Source organism: Octopus bimaculoides, chromosome 15 (assembly GCF_046866305.1).
Source record: "Octopus bimaculoides isolate indiv1 chromosome 15, ASM4686630v1, whole genome shotgun sequence".
In the NCBI taxonomy this organism is placed as follows: domain Eukaryota; kingdom Metazoa; phylum Mollusca; class Cephalopoda; order Octopoda; family Octopodidae; genus Octopus; species Octopus bimaculoides.
The window spans coordinates 30,344,487-30,362,632 of NC_142942.1; the positions used below are offsets into that span (position 1 = coordinate 30,344,487).

The following is an 18,146-nucleotide window of genomic DNA, read 5'->3' on the forward strand; positions in this document are numbered from 1 at the left end:
ATTTGAGGAAAAGCTGATCATGATACCAATCAATCTAGTTTCATTACAATTAGTCGTGGGTATGACTTTAAACTACATCCAGTAGTGGGGCCCTGCTTCAGAACTTCCAGGATTTTGAGGAGTGTAGATCCATCCCTTAATCACTGTTGTTCCCAGGTCTATTATGACCCAGAGTTGTAACACCTGTCAAGGTCCCTGCTATGGGTTAAATAGCATGTAGCCACCTGAGCCAGGGTACATTAAAGTAAATTATGGGATGCAGCATGGTGGGATGAACAGACAACTGTCAACGGCCAGGATCAACTAATTTAGTCAGCAAAGTACAACTATCAACTGTAGTCATGGAATGTGCAGATGAGATATTCCTGTCAGGCAAGTTGTCTGATTCAGATTCAGACAATTAGAATAAATCGTCCTCTCTAGTTAGTTTGTGTGTGTGTGTGTGGGTGTGTGTGTGTGTGTGTGTGTGTGGGTGTGTGTGTATGTGTGGGTGTGTGTGTGCGTGCGTGCATGCATGCGTGCGTGAAATTAACCTTATAATAAAAATATAGATTTTATATTTAGTGCATGAAGAAGTTGCTTAACACTCAATTAAAAAAATATCAATAAATATAACAACGATCATCAATAATAGAAAAGCAAAGTTGACATTTCAACTTTATCTTTATTTTTGTAAGAGTAGAAAAACAAAAACAGTAATTATAGAGAAGCAGAAACGACAAAGAAAACAATGAAGGCAAGAACAATAATGGAAGTACTGGACAAAAAGTTAGGGAATCAGCATTGTGCCAATAAACGAGACACTTGGCACTTGTCAAGTGAGTTCGTCTGTTTCTAATAAGATGTTGGTGTTATCATTGTTGTTGTTGATAACTGATTGAGTAGGCCTTTAATCAAAAGCTTTCTGGCCATATCCATCCTGCATTGTTTTCAAAAATAGTGTATTTTAGGATTAGATAGTTCAGTATACTTTTCTTTCCTTTAAAATGCTAGGGTGTAATTTGTGGGAGACGAAATGTTTTCTAATGACATTGAGAGTAAGAGAGAGAGATGGTTTGACAGTGAAGAATAATAGAGGTGTAGAGGTAATATGGAGAATTATGTCTGGTAGCAGGATCAGACATCTGCAGAAGGCTCATCATAGACATAACAGATACCAGTCTCAGAGATAACTCCATCTCACCCAAGGCTTTGCCAATAAAGTTTCAATGAGGAATTTTTTTGTTTGTTTTTGACAAAATTAACTGACCATGACGTTTTCTTCCCTTCAGTTGTAGAGAGGTTATGTGCCTCCGGTCATTTGAGTCTGATGAGTCACCTATTCAGCCAAGCACTTTATAGGTGTGAAACCAATGGTCACTCTATGACCAGCCTTAACAAACAACCTCTTAAATATATTATATATCTAATATATATTCTGCTGTGGTGGACAGATCTTCTTGAGTACAGCAAGGTGTCAAATATCCTTTGTCAGATTTCAGTCTTTGATATATGTGAGTGTATACATATATATATATATATATATATATATATATATATATACACACACGCACACACACACATATATATATGTATATATGTATATATATATATATATATATATATATATATATATATAAATACAGCAACTTATGTATCACAATTAAAGCCAATACATCATAGAAAGCCTAATTGACAGCAGTATTCATCTTGAGATAGCATCTCTTGTAGATACACATTGTTAAAAACAAAAATATATCAACCCAAACAGAAATTGGCCAGCAGCTGTGGTGGCATTGCTAAATGCGCATTTCTGCCTCTTTGGGTTTCATCAGTTGCAAGTATCCACTGACAAATGCATGCTAAGACAATCTGCCATTACCAGTATAGTATAAGTGATCGAAAAATCATTTACAATTAGCTAACTGGATTAAAATTTTCGTGTGTGTGTGCTTGTATACACTCACTTATAGTCATACAATAATGTACAGAATATAGACTTTAATTTCATATCCCCAGTAGTATTTCCTCCCAGAAGCCTAATGCATCGTTGTACTGAAGTTTTACCTAGCTCAACTTCAACTGAAATGACCTTCTTTATTTTGTAATTCGTGTTTGTGTTGAGCATGTTTAAAAACCTGATCTTCAATATAAACTTAAGGAAGTTTTTTCAGAAATTGTATCATTTAGCTATTGTTTCTAGCATGCCCCACCCCACTTTTTTCCAAAAATTTCCCATGTTTTTGGTATAGATTAGGATTCTGCCCAGAAAACACATTTTCAAAATTAGAAGTGGGGCTGGGGGTATATATATATATTTTAAAATTGAAATTATACAAATAATTTTTTTTCAGAATCGGATTCTCCATAGCTGAAAACGTGGGATTCCGTAAAAGAAAAATATCAATATAATAATAATAATGAAATTATTGTAAACAGTGCTCAGGTGCACTACAACATATATATCTATTTTTCTGAAAGTTATGAGGGAAAAATCGGATCTTATGAATTTTCCGAATGTCCTCCCTCAGGTTCGTTTGCGCAAAATTTTTTTTCTTATTCGTTTTCTAGTTGTTAACACTCAGCAGGCTGTTCCTTTTTTTCTTTTATTCGTTAACGGGTGAGGATCTTTATATTGACCTAGAAAACTTGCATGCTTAATATGCTCGTCCACTAATTCTCTGAATCGAATAAATAAATCTATTTTTAAGAAAACATACAACACACACACACACACACAGAGGCCACAGATGAGATTCAGAGACTGTAAGTATAGAAGATACTTAGTAGTGCTCAAAAGATTCGAACTTAGACGCCGGTACCTTCACCGGGGATTGATTTCGCAAGGTAAAGAATGATTGGAAGAGCGATTATTAAGTTGAGCGGATATAGAGGCAATCATGCAGATAAACAAATCTAGCACAAATCCGAAAAAAAAAATGTTTTTTAATTTTTAATTCCAAAAATAGGTGATGAAAATTAATAACTTAACTTTTCAATTGTTAAAATAATATTTTTTTCACCACTGCCTTCCTATTTTCTCCGTGGTAGTTGTCTGCAGACTGCAGAACTGCTAAAACACTAGTTAAATGGCTAAGCCGATGCTAAATTCGACACCGAAATTAAAGGATTATATATTTGCCGAAAAACTTGGCAGTGGGAGTTATGCAACTGTATATAAATCATGTAGAAAGGTAAGTGTAACCGAAAATAAAAATAATTGAACTATATTGTTAATTTGAGGGTATTTTTATTGTTTTTCTTTATTTAAGATACGAAGAAAACAACATGTCCCGATTCGTCATTTATCGTCTGCTTTTAACAGCAAACAACACACCTTGACACTTTCGAGGATGGGAACATATCTTTATTTCTAATTTAGGAACAAGGTCCTAAATTTTTACTAAAAGTATAGTCGATAATATCAACGCCAGTACTTAACAGTAACTTCTTTTATATCGGCTCCGGATACTGAAAGCCGACGCCAGCGAGATTTGAACTCAGAACTTAAAGGGCTAGAGTTAAACACCCCAAGGCACCTTATTTTCAGTTCTAACGATTCTGCCTGTCCAAGAAAATATTGATTTCAAATATAAAGACGAGAAGCAAATTTTTGGATAGCTCTTAATTGATTATATCGCCCCCACCACCACCACCAGTGCTTGACTGGTACTTTGTCGACCCAAGATGTAAAGCAAAGTTGCCCATGGCGGGATTTGACCTTAGAACGTAAAGATCTGGAACTAAATACTGCAAGGTATTTTGTCTTGTCTGTTAAATTCGTGCTTTGAATGGTGTTTGACAAATTACATTCTTCTTATGTTTATATACCGTGTTTGTTCAATGTAAATTTTCGTCGACTGTGTAAATATAGATTTTTAATTAAAGGTAATGTGCGTTTTAATAAATGGTTATTTGTTACCTGTTTATGTTTAATTTTAATTCAAGTGTTCCCAAATTGTCTTTGAAATACGGGAATACAAGACGCTAGCTAAAAGGTTGTCCTTGTTAACAATGCAGCACTGTTTTATTGTCAAGTTTATTAAGTCCCCATTATGTAGCTGTGAATAGGTTATTTTAAGTTACGTAGTTCCTTCCTGTAATTAGAGAAGATTCATTGGGTTTGAATATATCGTAAAACACATCTAAACAATTTCAGTATCGCTAGCCACACGTATTCTGTTTTATAAAGGTGCTACGTAACTCAATTTGTATCTTTAAGAATACAAGACTGCAACGAACCAACTAAACCCGAACATGCATGTTTCCAAGGAAGCATGTTAGGACCTAGGACCTTCAGTTGATGCAACATCATCTGCCCCATTGCACACCACAGGTCTAACCCAGCAGTGCAGAATGTGCAGTATATTGTGAAGACACCTAAGCATTTGATTAGCCACACGTAAGCGGAACTATCTTACTATAATGAAGGAACCTCTGCGTAGTTGCTCGATCTGCTAGAAATAGCAGCCAACACCGCTTCAAACTACACCCTACTCTTAAAAAAAGGACACAGAATGTAGTCCTACATCAGCGTGTCGGAATTTTAATTTATTTAATAATCCTGCTCTGAGGGTGTCTAAAATATACATCATCATCATCATAACGTCTAGTTCTCTATGCTTGCATAGATAAGAAGAGTGTTCATTGAGGCAGAGCTTTCTAAGCAAAATTTCCTTCCTGATGTCAACCCTGACCTGCTTCCAAGCAAGATCATAATTCCCCAGCCTGTTGAACTACAAACAACCTGGACATGGTTAAGCGGAGAACTGCAAACAAATGACGTACTATGAAAATAAGATCGGATGGTATGAACGAGCCTTTTGTTTACAAAGAGCGCACATGTCAAGAAGCCTGGTCATGCTTTCATGGTGGACTGCAAGCAAACGACACCGTCATGGAACGCAGGTGAACACAAGGGAAACACCGAGACACACGCAAACACACTTTACATGCATATATGTATACACACACAGACTTGCTTCTTTCGGTTAATATATAGTTTAACACCCGGTTACCAAAAAAAAAATTGTTTAATAGTTGTAAAAAAACTGTGTAGAAAACGAATATGAAAACAAAAATTTGCACAAACGAACAGGGTGGGTTGAGGAGAGGACTTTCAGAAAATTTACACAATCCGATTTTGCCTCAAAACTTTCAGGAAAACGGATATATATTAGTGAAATTTTATAGAGATACCTTTTAAATGGCATTGATTTAGAAATAGGGCTTTTTATTGCCACACATACATACACACACATACATACATACACACATACATACACATATACACACTGTACTGGTACGTTTTGCTCAACAAAGACTGTAGTGTGCCTAGCGAGATTTGGTTATTTCTAAAAGGACGAATGCTACTGGAAAGGTTCCCTTGCCAACAAGTATTGTAAAAATTTGCCAAAAATGTTTCCCTGTGAAATTGTAGAGGGTGGGGATTTCCGAGGGTTCCAGTCCCCTCCCCGTTTTCTGGACAAAAAAATGGGTTTTGTGGCATATTAAAAGCTCACCATAATTCATTCAACGAAGAAAAACAAATTTTCTAAAGAATCCGAGGTGGGGCGGGAGGTCACCCCTCACTTTTTTTCCGAACCACCAAAATAAGGAATTTGTGGGAAAGTAGATCAGAGGAGTTGATTCCACGTGAAAAATCCGATTTTGTTTTTTGTCTTGGTGCAAATTGTGAGGGTGAGTTGGTAAAAATTTACTAAAATTTTTTCCGGGATGTGGGGAGAAAAGTTTTGAAACAACACTGAGTTTTGGATCAGGAAAACCACATAAGTTCATTTTTTTTTACTCCCCCCAACCCACCCACCCTCCGGACCGATTTTGGCCAATTTTTTGCCCTTAAAAACTATGAGGAGCCTTTTCAGTAAAAACAAAATAAAAATTGTAAATATTTTCAGAGGAAAAAGTGTAATTTAAGGGAGATTTGGCTGTACTTTCTAGCACAACCCAAAACAACCCTCCTCGTTTCTTTCTCACTCTCACATTAATGTTTTCCAATATTCTTCTCCCCATAAACACATTTATGCTATAAAAAAAAATTTGAAAATTTATGATTTTCCTTCAATCCTACTCCCCAGCCCTGATTGTTTCTATTTATAATTTAAAATATTAGAGAACCTGAGGTCATTTCAGCCATTTATCCACAGTGATTTTTAAAAAATAGGTATATAAAAGATAATCAATTTTAAATAGCATACTTTTCTGTTAGAAAATGTTTTTTTTTTTTCTTACACACACATAGCCTCGCTTAATTGAAGTTGGGGTAAAAATTTAAATTACCATCTTTTTTGTTGATCTCACCAATGGAGCACGCATGTGGTCCATTGGTATCATCATTAAACGGTGAGGAGAGTAAAAAAGTTCATAAATTTTCCAAACTACTGTTTTCATAAAAAGATGCTCTCCATCATTTTGAAGGCTGTGGTGAAAAACAATTGGAAAAATCCCCGTCAAAATGGAGAAATTCCAACTTATGTGGTCTTCTTAATCTGAAATGCCTCTCCTCACCCACTTGGAAAAAATTTTCTCCCACAAATTTCTTTATAATTGTAATCTATGCCTTTTGAAAAATATTTGTATAAACTTTCATTAAAAGATATCCATTTTCCTGAAAGTTATGAGGGAAAAAATCAGATTTTGTGAATTTTCTGAAAGTCCTCTCCCCACCCACCCTGTTCATTTGTGCAAATTTTTGTTTTCATATTCGTTTTCAATACAATTTTTTTACACCTATTAAACTGTTTTATTTATTTATTTATTTTTGTTTTGGTGACCGGGTGTTAAACTATGTATTAACCCTTCTTTCAGGTTTCATCAACCAAATGAAATCACAAGGATTTGGTCAACCCGGAGCCAAAGAAGACACTTGCCCAAGGTGTCACACTGTGGGATTGAACCATGGTCTTTGCTGGTCACCCCCCAAAAAAACCTACTGCGCCTCACTGTAGATTCACTTGTCATAGGTTCACCATCACTGTCCTAGATACTCTGTCTGAAAATAAGGTGAGCTGGCCATGGCTAAAATACAAAGTGCATTCCAGAAGTTTTGAAATTTTTTTAGGTGAGGCAGTTTTTTTAGCTGTTAGAGATTATTATGATTTTAGTCTATCATTATTATATATCTTATTAGCTGACATGCAGCCAACTTTTGTTATTCCAGATTGAAGGATACGGTTGTAACATTACTTTGAGCACACCCTACTAAACAGTGCTTGTCACAGCTGACTAGTTTGCAGAATGCAGTCAGGATGTGAAAATAAGTTGGAAGCTTCCTCTGCAATAGAATTTTGTATTAAACAAGGCAAAAACGTTACAAAAACTTGCTCCAGACCATTTATGGATCAACTTTCTGTGCCAAGCATTTTTTTTCCTTTCCCTGGCACAAGAAGCCAGGAAAAGCAAGTCCTATGGGAAGTTCATGATGATCCCCTTTTTTTTGACAGCAAGGGCATCATCTACTGGGTTCTCTCTGACTAAATGGTTTTAACAAAGAATACTTTGTGGAGGTTTTGAGAGAGTTCAGGAAAAGATTTCATCACAAAAGGCCAGAACACCTGCACCAGGACAACACACCAGTCCACAATTACATCCTGGTAACCAATTACTTGGCAAAGATGGGCATCAAATCTAGCTCTTTGTGACCTGTGGTTGTTCCCCAAGCTGAAGGAGACTGACAAGGGTCCTGGACACCTTCGATTTGGAGGACTTCCATGGGGCTTTCATGAAGTGTTTGGAGCACTATCACAATTTGCATTAAAATCAAAGGATCCTAATTTGAAGAAGATTAGAATTTTGAACTTCTTGGAAATTAATGAATGTCATGCCTGAAAAAAAGTCTCAAAACTTCTGGAATGCACCTTGTACCTTTGATTCCTAGGACTGCTCAATCAAGCTGACCTGGAGCCCAACAGCAAACACTTATTTTGTTTTGATAGAAGACAAAATAGGCCTCCATAAGTTTCCAACTAAGAGTGGTTGTGTAGAAAACTAAGCTCCAGTGTTTTAGATACACTCATTTTTCTTGTAATTATGATTTAAAGATTTGGTGTTTTGCTAACTTTCACTGGGCACAAGGCCAACCATTATGATACTACTTCAGTCAATTATTCATAGTTCTGACCTTGTGCTAATGTAAAAATTGTTATCATTATTATTCATAGTTAGATAAATACAGTAAAAATTTTCTTTTATTACATAAAAAATAGTTAAGTACATCTTGGAAAACATACATGAAGGTTAGTAAATACTCTGTGAGAATAGCCTACACTATCTACAGATCCTAGTATTTGTGTTTTCTGGTACATGTAAATCTACCAGTGTTGCTACACAAGTGATTGTATATCACTGCAGCTGTACCTGTTACAAATTGGAAGGCAGATAACTGCCATAATGGTTTTAATTCAGATCCTAACTAGTTGCAGTTCCTTAGCTTTTCAGCAACACATAATAGTCCTTTAGTATTTCTATGTCAATTATAAATGTACTGTTATTATTTGGCAGAATCACTAAAGTGTTAGACAAAAATGCTTTGCAGGCAGAACTGTTAGTATGCTGGGCTTAGCAGTATTTCATTCAGCTTTACATTCTGAGTTCAAATTCAGCCGAGATTGACTTTGCCTTTCATCCTTTCAGAGTCAGTAAAATAAGTACCAGTTGAGCACTGGGGTTAATGTAATCAACTTAGCCCCTCCCCCAAAACTGCTGGCCTTGTGCCAAAATGTGAAACCAATATTTATTCCAGCTCTTATGTTCTGTGTTCAAATCCTGCTGAACTCAACTTTGCATTTATTCTTCAAGGGTCCTTAAAAAAAGTACCTGTCAAATACTTGGGACAATATAATTGATTGTTGGGTCCTTTCAAAATTGTGTCCTGTGTTTATGTAAGAAATCATTATTGTTAGCCTCATATTTTCAACAGTTTTATGTGAGTTCCTTCTGCACAAGCAGATGTACCTCTGTATTACTGAGAGGTGTGTACTTTATTGCTATCTGGGAATATAGAATTATGTTTCTGTGTTATATCAGTTGCTTCGATGAAGCACCTTGTCAAGACTAACTGTGAGTCTGAAATGTACACATGTAATGCAAAATCTGTCCATTATATGTTGCATATCCCCCTCTGAATGTGCCAACAAATCAGCATCATCAGCGTAAAGTCATTCTCTTACAAGTGCTTTTGAAGTCTTTGTTTTGCTCTTAAACTGAGTCAGATATAAAATGCAACCAGATGTCTGAAATCTGATTCCGATTCCCCTGTTGCAATCCTTGGAAGCATACCAAAGCAATGCAGCAAAATAAATAGAGAAAAATATAGGGCAGGAATATCTCTCTGTCTGACACCATTGTCCACTGAAAATTCATGAGATAGCTCTCCATTAAAGACTACCTGAGCTTTCATGTTTCTGTGTAGTTCCTTAAAGATGCTCACAAAATGTGTTGGGCAAACAAGTTTATACAATACAATCCACAGTGCCTCCTTGTTTACTGTGTCAAATACCGTAGTTAAATCTAGGAAGACCTGGTATAGTAGCATTTGCTTCTCTAAGCATTTCTTCTGAACCTGCCTCACAGAAAATATCATGTCCATTGTTCCTCGCTCAGGTCTGAGACCACACTTTTTCTTTGAGAATCACATGTGGACACACATTCTAGCATGGAAATTATCTTCCCAGTATGTACCAGGATAGTTATCCCTCTAGAATTACCACACTCTGCTTTTGGGCCCTTACCCTTGTATATAGAGATTAGAATGCCATTTATACATTCCTGTGACACAGAAGATTCATTCCAAACTCGAGTTGTTAGGCTATGAATTTCAGACGAAATGTATACATGGTCTGATCAATAAGTATCTGGACTGTTGCCATTGTAATGAAGTTAAAGCATGCAGGGTGAAGTCGCTCTAAATTTTAACATTCTAACTCACTTCTGCTGTTTACAGCAGTGTTTGGAAGGAAGGTATGTTGCGTGTAATCATTGCTTTGATGATGACTGAGAAAATTGAGCAGAGAATCTGCATCAAATTTTCCCAAAAGCTTAGCAATACCTGCTCAGAGGCCTATCTAAATTTTTCAAAAAGTTTTCATTGTTCTTGACACAATCAAGGAGATCTTGTGCAACTGAAACCCAAGTGTCTTTTTGGTCAGCTGGAAGCAGTTTTGGCTCAAACTTGGCAGACACGCGTCTCATATCCAAATCTTCAGTGATAATGGACTGAACTGAACTATAGCTAATCTGCACATCCCCTGATAAGTCATGGATGGTGATTTGATGATTTCCTGTCACAGTTACATGCTTATCTGCAATGTTTTTCTCACTTCTACTGGTTACAGGTCTCTCTGAACGTTTGTCAATACCAACATTTTATCGGCCATCTCGGAAACATCTGAACCTCTCATACACTTGTGTGCAGCTCATACACCCCGCCTCTCCATACACTTTCTGCAACTTTGTGTAGGCCTCTGAGCAGGTATCTCCATGACAGCTTTCTCTGTCATGGTCAATGTGACGATCACATGCTACACACCTTCCTTCCAAGCATTGCTGTGAACAGGGAAAGTAAGCTAGAGTGTTAAAACTTAGTGTGCATGCATAGCAGAGTTCAAGGTCAATCTTTGCCAAGCGGCTTCACTCTGTGTGCTTTAGCTTCATTACTATGGCAACAATTCGGATACTTATTGATCAGACCTCATATATATATATATAAATATATATATGTAAACACACATATGTGTATGAGTGTGTGTGTGTCCTTATGTCTGTTTGTCCCCCACCACTGCTTGACAACTGGTGTTGGTGTGTTTACATCCTCCATAACTTAGTGGCTTGGAGAAAGAGACCAATCAAATAAGTACTTGGGTCTTCAAGGTGGTGCTCTAGCATGGCCTCAGTCTAATGACTGAGACAAAAGAAATGCTATTATTTATTACAGAGGGCAGTGAAGTTGCAGAATCATTAGACCAATATTTGTTCTGGTTCTTCACATTTCGATTCAAATCCTGCAAAGGATTACACTAATTTTTTGAGCTCGGGTCAAACGTTATAGTTTAGAGGCCATGGACTGACAATGTGAATGTTCTGAGTCCTCTCTCCACTTTCGCGAGTACACATTTTTTTTTCATATTTGTTCAGAACAAGTTGTTTTACATCTTTTACACTATCTTTCTTTTGTTTCTTGGCTCCGGTGAGGCGTCTCGGAACATTCACGAGCCCTCCCCGCCCCCGTTCGCGAGTGCGCCTTTTTTTTTTTTCATATTCATTCACAGCAAGTTGTTTTACATCTATTACACTAATTTGGGTCAAACACTATAGTTTAGAGGCCATGGACTGACAATGTGTGACAATGTGAATGTTGCGAGTCCTCTCTCCACCCACCGCCTTTCGCGAGCGCGCATTTTTTTTCATATTCGTTCAGAGCAAGTTGTTTTACATCTATTACACTATTTTTCTTTTGTTTCTTGGTTCCGGTGAAGCGTCTCGGAACATTCACGAATGTTCCGAACCCTCTCCCCCCCCCTTTCGCGAGCACGCATTTTTTTTTTATATTCGTTCACAGCAAGTTGTTTTACACCTATTACACTCATTTTTTTTCGTTTTTGAGGTCGAGACAAACACTGTAGTTTAGAGGCTATGGACTGACGATGTGTAATGATGTGAATGTTCCGAGCCCTTTCCCCACCCCCATTCACGAGTGCGCATTTTTTTTTTCCATATTCGTTCACAGCAAGTTGTTTTACACCTATTACACTATTTTTTTTTTCGTTTTTGAGCTCAGGTCAAGCGCTTTAGTTTAACCAAATTCTTTCCCATAAATCCCTATATACTCTGAAAGCACACCATATAAGAAGTATTTGTAAAAAATTTTGTTAAAAAGTCTCCATTTTTCTGGATTTTATGAGGCAATAAAGTCGGGGACATATACATCTATGGTAATGCCCTTTTATTTATATGATTTTTTCATTTCATGTTTATTTAATTCATTGTTTGCAATATTCTCTCTCCCCCTCTGTCTCTCTCTCTCACACACACACGCACACATACACACACACACACTACTAAGCATACAGATGGGCTGCTGAATTGAAATCTCCATGTTGCTTTGAGGGGAAGGTAAGACTTGACAAACTGCCTCTTCCTCTGTTGTTGGACTACTGTGATGTTTGTTTAAAAAAGAGAGATTTATGACTGATAAAGTAATGAAAGCAATATTTACTAAGCAAGTGAGCACTATTATACAAAGAAATAATGAGACGTAAAATATAAAAATTATTAGAATTAGGAATCAAATGAAAATATTATCAAGGGGCTAGCAGAAAACCGCTTGAAGGGTGCTAGTATATATAATGTAAAATTTTGGTTACATATGGCTGTGAGATTAAATTTCTGGACTTCTGACTGCACAACCATCATCATCATTATAAGTTAAAAAACTGAATTACTTCAGTTCTTAGAAGGGCATATAACATGAATTATAAGAACATATCTAGATAATGCTTCACAATATCCCCATACTCTAAGCTGCTGTGTTTAATTTTATATTGGTTTAACTTTGAAAATATTCATTGGTTCTTCAGTTAAAATAGGTGGTGCAGGAGGGACTATAACCGAAAGATGCCATACATTTTTATTAAACTTTAAATCATGAAAAATTATTAAATGATACAGGTGCAGGCGTGGCTATATAGTAAGAAGCTTGCTTTCCAACTACATGGCTCTGGGTTCAGTACCACTGTGTGCCACTTTGGACAAGTGCCTTCTACTATAGCCTCAGGCTGACCAAAGCATTGGGAATGTATTTGGTAGATTCAGTCTGAAAGGTCACCTTATAACTTGCAATCTCCCAGTTTCCTTCAGTTATCGGGACTCTTAGTCACTGTAACTGAAGGAAACTGGGAGATTGTGTGTGATGCTTTTAGGCAAGGTGAGAGAGAAGTATAAGGAGAAGAACACCTAATTGTGAGGAGGGGTTAGTGGAGAGAGTAACAGAGTATTCACTATTGTGGGTGGGATTATGCCAAGAACAGGGGAAAAGAAAGTGATTAGGGTATATGATTAGTGGGAAAGGGAGAGATAGAGTGGTGTGATGAGGTGAGTCGTCCATGACTATCCCACAATAGTGAGTATGGGTGGAAGGGAACGTGAGATAAAATAGATGAAGGTGCAAAGGGTACAAAAAACGCTGTTAAAGGAAAGAGATGTATGGGGGTAATAAGGGCTGATAAGTCAGAGTAGGAGAGATGAGAGGGTGATGAAGTAGTGAAGAAGTTGTAGGGAAATGACAGTGAGAAAAGAAGCAATGCAGGAAGTGAAATGAGAGATATGAATGATAATTAAAGTGAGTGGGGATATGGATTGTAGAGGGAAGATGGGCACAGGTAAGTAAGAGGTGAGGTCAGAGCCGCAAAGGGCACTAGTAAATCAAGTAGCAGGATAAAGTCTGCAATACAGAGGTTCTTGCAAGATGTGACATTCAAGGTGTAGAGAATTACCATACCAAAGTACAACTGAAGTGGGTTGGCCATGTGGTATGCATGGAAGAAACTTGCTTACCTAAAACACTCTTTTATGGTCAGCTTAACTCTGTTGCCAGGCACCAAGGTCACTTGCTACTCCATTATAAAGTTACTCTAAAGACCTACTTGAAAATCTTCAAGATGAATATGAAGACATGGGAAATAGTTGTGGTGTATGCGTGCAAGTAGAAGTAATCGACTTACCTCGTTTTCCTTCCTTTGCACGAGACTGTTCTGCAGTATCTGATCCTCGCGACTGGCCCGACCCGAAGAACACTAGAAATAGCAGCTGCTTCTCCCAACACCTAGACGATCGCTTGGCACGTCCTCTCCTCACAACAACCCCATTCAAAAAGGGCACCAAATCCCAATTGAGGCACCCTCTGCCCTTCTTCCTCTTCTGGTCAGCTCGCCGTTCCGGTCAGCGGTCAACTCCCCAGTTGCTGACGTCATACCACACGCAACCCTGATCTTAAAGATCACGTCCACCCCTACTCCACTTCGAAGTCCGCCATCCAACCGGGCGGGCGCCTTACGCGTCGAGATCTTCTCAAGCCAGGTGCCTTGTTTCCCTCTCTGCACTCTTCATCCGACGAAGTGGCTATCCTGTGCAGGTCCAGCACATGACGTGGAATTCCATCCACGGATACATTGTTTCTGGAATTGACTGCCGTCACCGTTCCCCTGCCCCATTGCGACATGCAGCGTGCCTTTGGCGGCTTGACCCAAACTTCCTCCCCTACTTTCACACTGGCAGGTCCCTTCTCTTCTTCGCAGAACTCCGGCGTCTTACTGGGATGCCTCCATTCATACTTGAACACTGCTCTGTGCGGCACAGATTCTTCCGCTTGTCCGGATCAAGGAGACATCTTATACCAGAAAGCCGCTTCCAGGAGTGAAATGTGCCCCCTTTCAGCCATGGCCTTGATCGTCCGATGGTGCCTCTCAACGATTCCATTGCCGCTCGGCCTATACGCCGCTCTGAACAATCGTCGCACCTTCCACCGGTCGAGCATCTCCCCCAACGTTTCCAAATGAAACGCCACCCCATTGTCCATCAGCAATTCTTCCACAGGACCCCTCTCTAAGAATATCCCGTTCAAAATCCGGGCAATCTCATCAGCAATGCCTGTCCTCAACTCCCTCCAAATGGCCAGCCAGCCCGGCCCGCAGTCGACCATGGTGAGATACATTCCTTGGTGGTAGTGCGTCACATCTACAGGTAGTCTCCTCCAGTTGCACTCTACTGAGAGGTTCCCTTGCTCATACCCACCCGTGGCGGGGTCAATGGACTGGCATCTGTCACAGTTCCCGCCCACTTTCTTGACGCTTCTCCTAGTGACGTCAGCATCAATCATCTTCGCACTTAACCTCTCTTCCTCGTTCATCTCTAAATACAGGGTCAGGGCGCTTCCTTCCAAGTATAGCTCCATAAGACTCACCACATCGCTTATCACTTGCAGTTTCGCCACAAGCCTGATCTTTTGCATCCATGCCATTACATCTCCCTCGCCATTAAAAGGCCTGATCATGTCGCTGGCGATTCTATTCTTGGCTGCCATCGTGGCGAAGTTTTACACGTGGTGCCAAAATAGCTTGTGGTGTATGCGTGCGAGTAGAAGTAATCGCCTTACCTCGGTTTTCCTTTCGTCGACTGCGACTCTGTCCTGTGGTATCCGATCCTCGCAGCTGGCCCGACCCAAAGAACACTAGAAATAGCAGCTGCTTCTCCCAATATCTAGACGATCGCTTGGCATGTCCTCTCCTTACAACAACCCCGTTCAAAAAGGGCACGAAATCCCGATCAAGGCTCCCTCTGCCCTTCTTCCTCTTCCGGTCAGCTTGTCATTTCAGTCAGTTCACGGTTCCGGTCAGTGGTCAGCTCCCCAGTTGCTGACGTCATACCACAGTAGTAGCACTGACTAGAGCTCAGTCAAGAAACTTTTGCTACAAGACCATCTCCGACTTTGAGGCAGCCAGGAACAACACCATGAGAGAGAAAAGAGCTCAGCACAGAGCCAGGTCCAATGTACCACCACTGCAACATCTGTAACAGGATCTGCAAATCCCAGATAGGTTTGTATTCCCACATAAGACAACATGACAAAATGTCAAACTAAGAACAATGTAATATGTATGTATGCATCTGTATGTATGTATATATGTATGTATGTATGTCTGCACACCCACGTACATGCGCCTGTATGTATATACTCATCCACCCTCATATATATATATTTATGTATAGATATATATATATTTATATGTGCATATATATATATTTATATATGTGTATATATATTTATATATGTGTGTGTATATATATATATATATACTCTTTTACTTGTTTCCATCATTTTGACTGTGGCCATGGTGGAGCACCACCTTTAGTCAAGCAAATAGACCCCAGGACTTATTCTTTGCAAGCCTAGTGCTTTTTGTATTGTCTCTTTTGCCGAACCGCTAAGTTACAGGGACGTAAACACACTAGCATCAGTTGTCAAGCGATGTTAGGGGGACAAACACAGACACACAAACATACACACAAACATATATATACATATATACGACAGGCTTCTTTCAGTTTCTGTCTACCGAATCCACCCACAAAGCTTTGGTTGGCCCGAGGCTATAGTAGAAGACAATTGCCCAAGGTGTCACACAGTGGAACTGAACTTGGAACCATGTGGTTGGTAAGCAAGCTACTTATCACACAGCCACTCCTACGCTTATATATATATATATATATATATATATATATATATATTTATATATGTATATATATATATATTTATATGTGTATATATATATTTATATTTTTGTATATATATATATATATATATATAAGTACAGGAGCGGTTGTGTGGTAAGAAGCTTGCTTAACAACCACATGGTTCCGGGTTCAGTCCCACTGCGTGGTACCTTGGGCAAGTGTCTTCCACTATAGCATTGGGCCTACCTAAGTCTTGTGAGTGGATTTGGTAGATGGAAACTGAAAGAAGCCCGTCGTATATATATATATATATATATTGGATAGATACTATCCCTTAGTGGGTTGTACCCCCAACCCCTAACTCTCTCACGTTATATATATATATATATATATATATATTTATTTGTATTGGCAGGGAACACTGATGGGGTCAGGAGCGTGGGTATACTTCTTGCGAAGAAATGGGTTGATAAGGTAATCGAGGTAGTCAGAGTATACGACAGAATACTTAAGACTACATTAGTGCTTCATGGGTTAGCAACCATTATCTCGGCCTATGTTCCTCAGCCGGGGCTACCTGATGGGCAGAAAGGCCAATTTTATGACACCCTCTTGCAGACTACCTCGTTGACAAATGATAGGGATTTTCTCTTTATGGCTGGTGACTTCAATGGACATGGACAACATGCAGGGGTCTTCCATGGCATACATGGAGGCTATGGTTTTGGTTCCTGCAATGAGGAGGAAACCAAGCTGCTGGAGTTCTACGATGCAAATGACCTTATGGTTTGCAATACTAACTTCAGGAAACCTGCCTGTCACCTAGTCACCTACCGTTCTGGCAGACACACTAGCCAAATTGACTACATCCTCGCGAGACAAAGGGAAAGAGAGCTGCTTATAAATGCCAAAACTTTCCCAGGCAAAGAATTTACCCCTCAACATAGATTAGTAGTTAGCGACTTCGGGATCAGGGCTAAATGGATGCCCAGAAGTAGACTAGCTTGGAGGAGAAGGGCGTGGAAGCTTAAAGATCCTGCAAATGGACAGAGATTTAAAGCTTTTTATGAGATAAGAGGATATAGCTTCACACAATGTGGAAGACAACTGGAGGTTTCTACGGGACAACCTGCTGAGGGCTACTGACCAGATCTGGAGATGGTGCAAAGTCCCCTCTCGACCCAAAATAACGTGGTGGTGGAACAATGTTGTTGACAGGGCTATTAGAGTAAAGAAACAGGCTTGGTAGGACTGGAAGAACAGTGGTAGCAGGGAATTGTATCAGACTGCCAGAAGGGAAGCTAGGAGACTGGTTTATTTAGCCAGAGGAAAGCAGATAAGAAAAAATTTGCCATTGTTCTGCACTGTGAGGACCAAAGACTCGAGGTATTTTGTGTTGCAAGAGAGTGTGTGAGAGAGAAACGTGATGTTTTAGGAGAGAAATGTGTTCGCATGGATGATGGTACGCTTGCACTAAACAAGGCTACAAAGAGAGAGATTTGGAGACACCACTATGAAATGTTGCTCAATAAAGAGAATGAATGGGAGAAAGAGAGTCTGCCAGATGTCGACCCAACAGAGGGACCAGCTATCCAAATTGACAGTACCATGGTAGATAAAGCAATTAAGAGTATGAAGACAGGGAATCACTGCAGAGATGCTCAAAATATCTGGCGGTGTTGGCTATAGCCTCATTACCCATATAGTTAACTAGGTGTTACAGGAAGGAGTCATACCCAATGACTGGTGTAGCAGCACCATAATCAACTGCTACAAAGGCAAAGGTGACGCTTTAGATACAAATAATTACAGAGGTATCAAGTTGTTGGATCAGGTAATGAAGGTCATGAAGAGGGTCATAGCCCAACTAATTAGGGAGCGAATCAGCTTAGATGAGATGCAGTTTGGGTTCGTGCCAGGGA

At 39.1% G+C, this 18,146-nt stretch overlaps 1 protein-coding gene and 1 pseudogene across 7 annotated transcripts in view; one reads left to right on the top strand and one right to left on the bottom strand.

The window, feature by feature from the left end:
• The first annotated feature begins 2,989 nt into the window (after window positions 1-2,989).
• LOC106869961 (serine/threonine-protein kinase ULK3) overlaps window positions 2,990-18,146 on the top strand; it is a 195,236-nt gene continuing 180,079 nt past the window's right edge. For 3 of the 7 annotated variants that reach the window (XR_016244447.1, XR_001409483.3, XM_014915938.3), the window contains exon 1: window positions 2,990-3,173. Coding sequence is in view for 5 of the 7 variants with exons in the window: in XM_014915938.3 (XP_014771424.1) it covers window positions 3,069-3,173 (105 nt within the window). In the remaining 2 variants the exon portion in view is untranslated. Of the gene's footprint in view, window positions 3,174-6,807; window positions 7,003-18,146 lie in introns of all 7 variants that reach the window. The other 4 variants (XM_089363649.1, XM_089363648.1, XM_014916193.3 and 1 more) reach the window with 4 other exon arrangements.
• LOC149132480 (uncharacterized) lies at window positions 13,877-15,073 on the bottom strand (annotated as a pseudogene).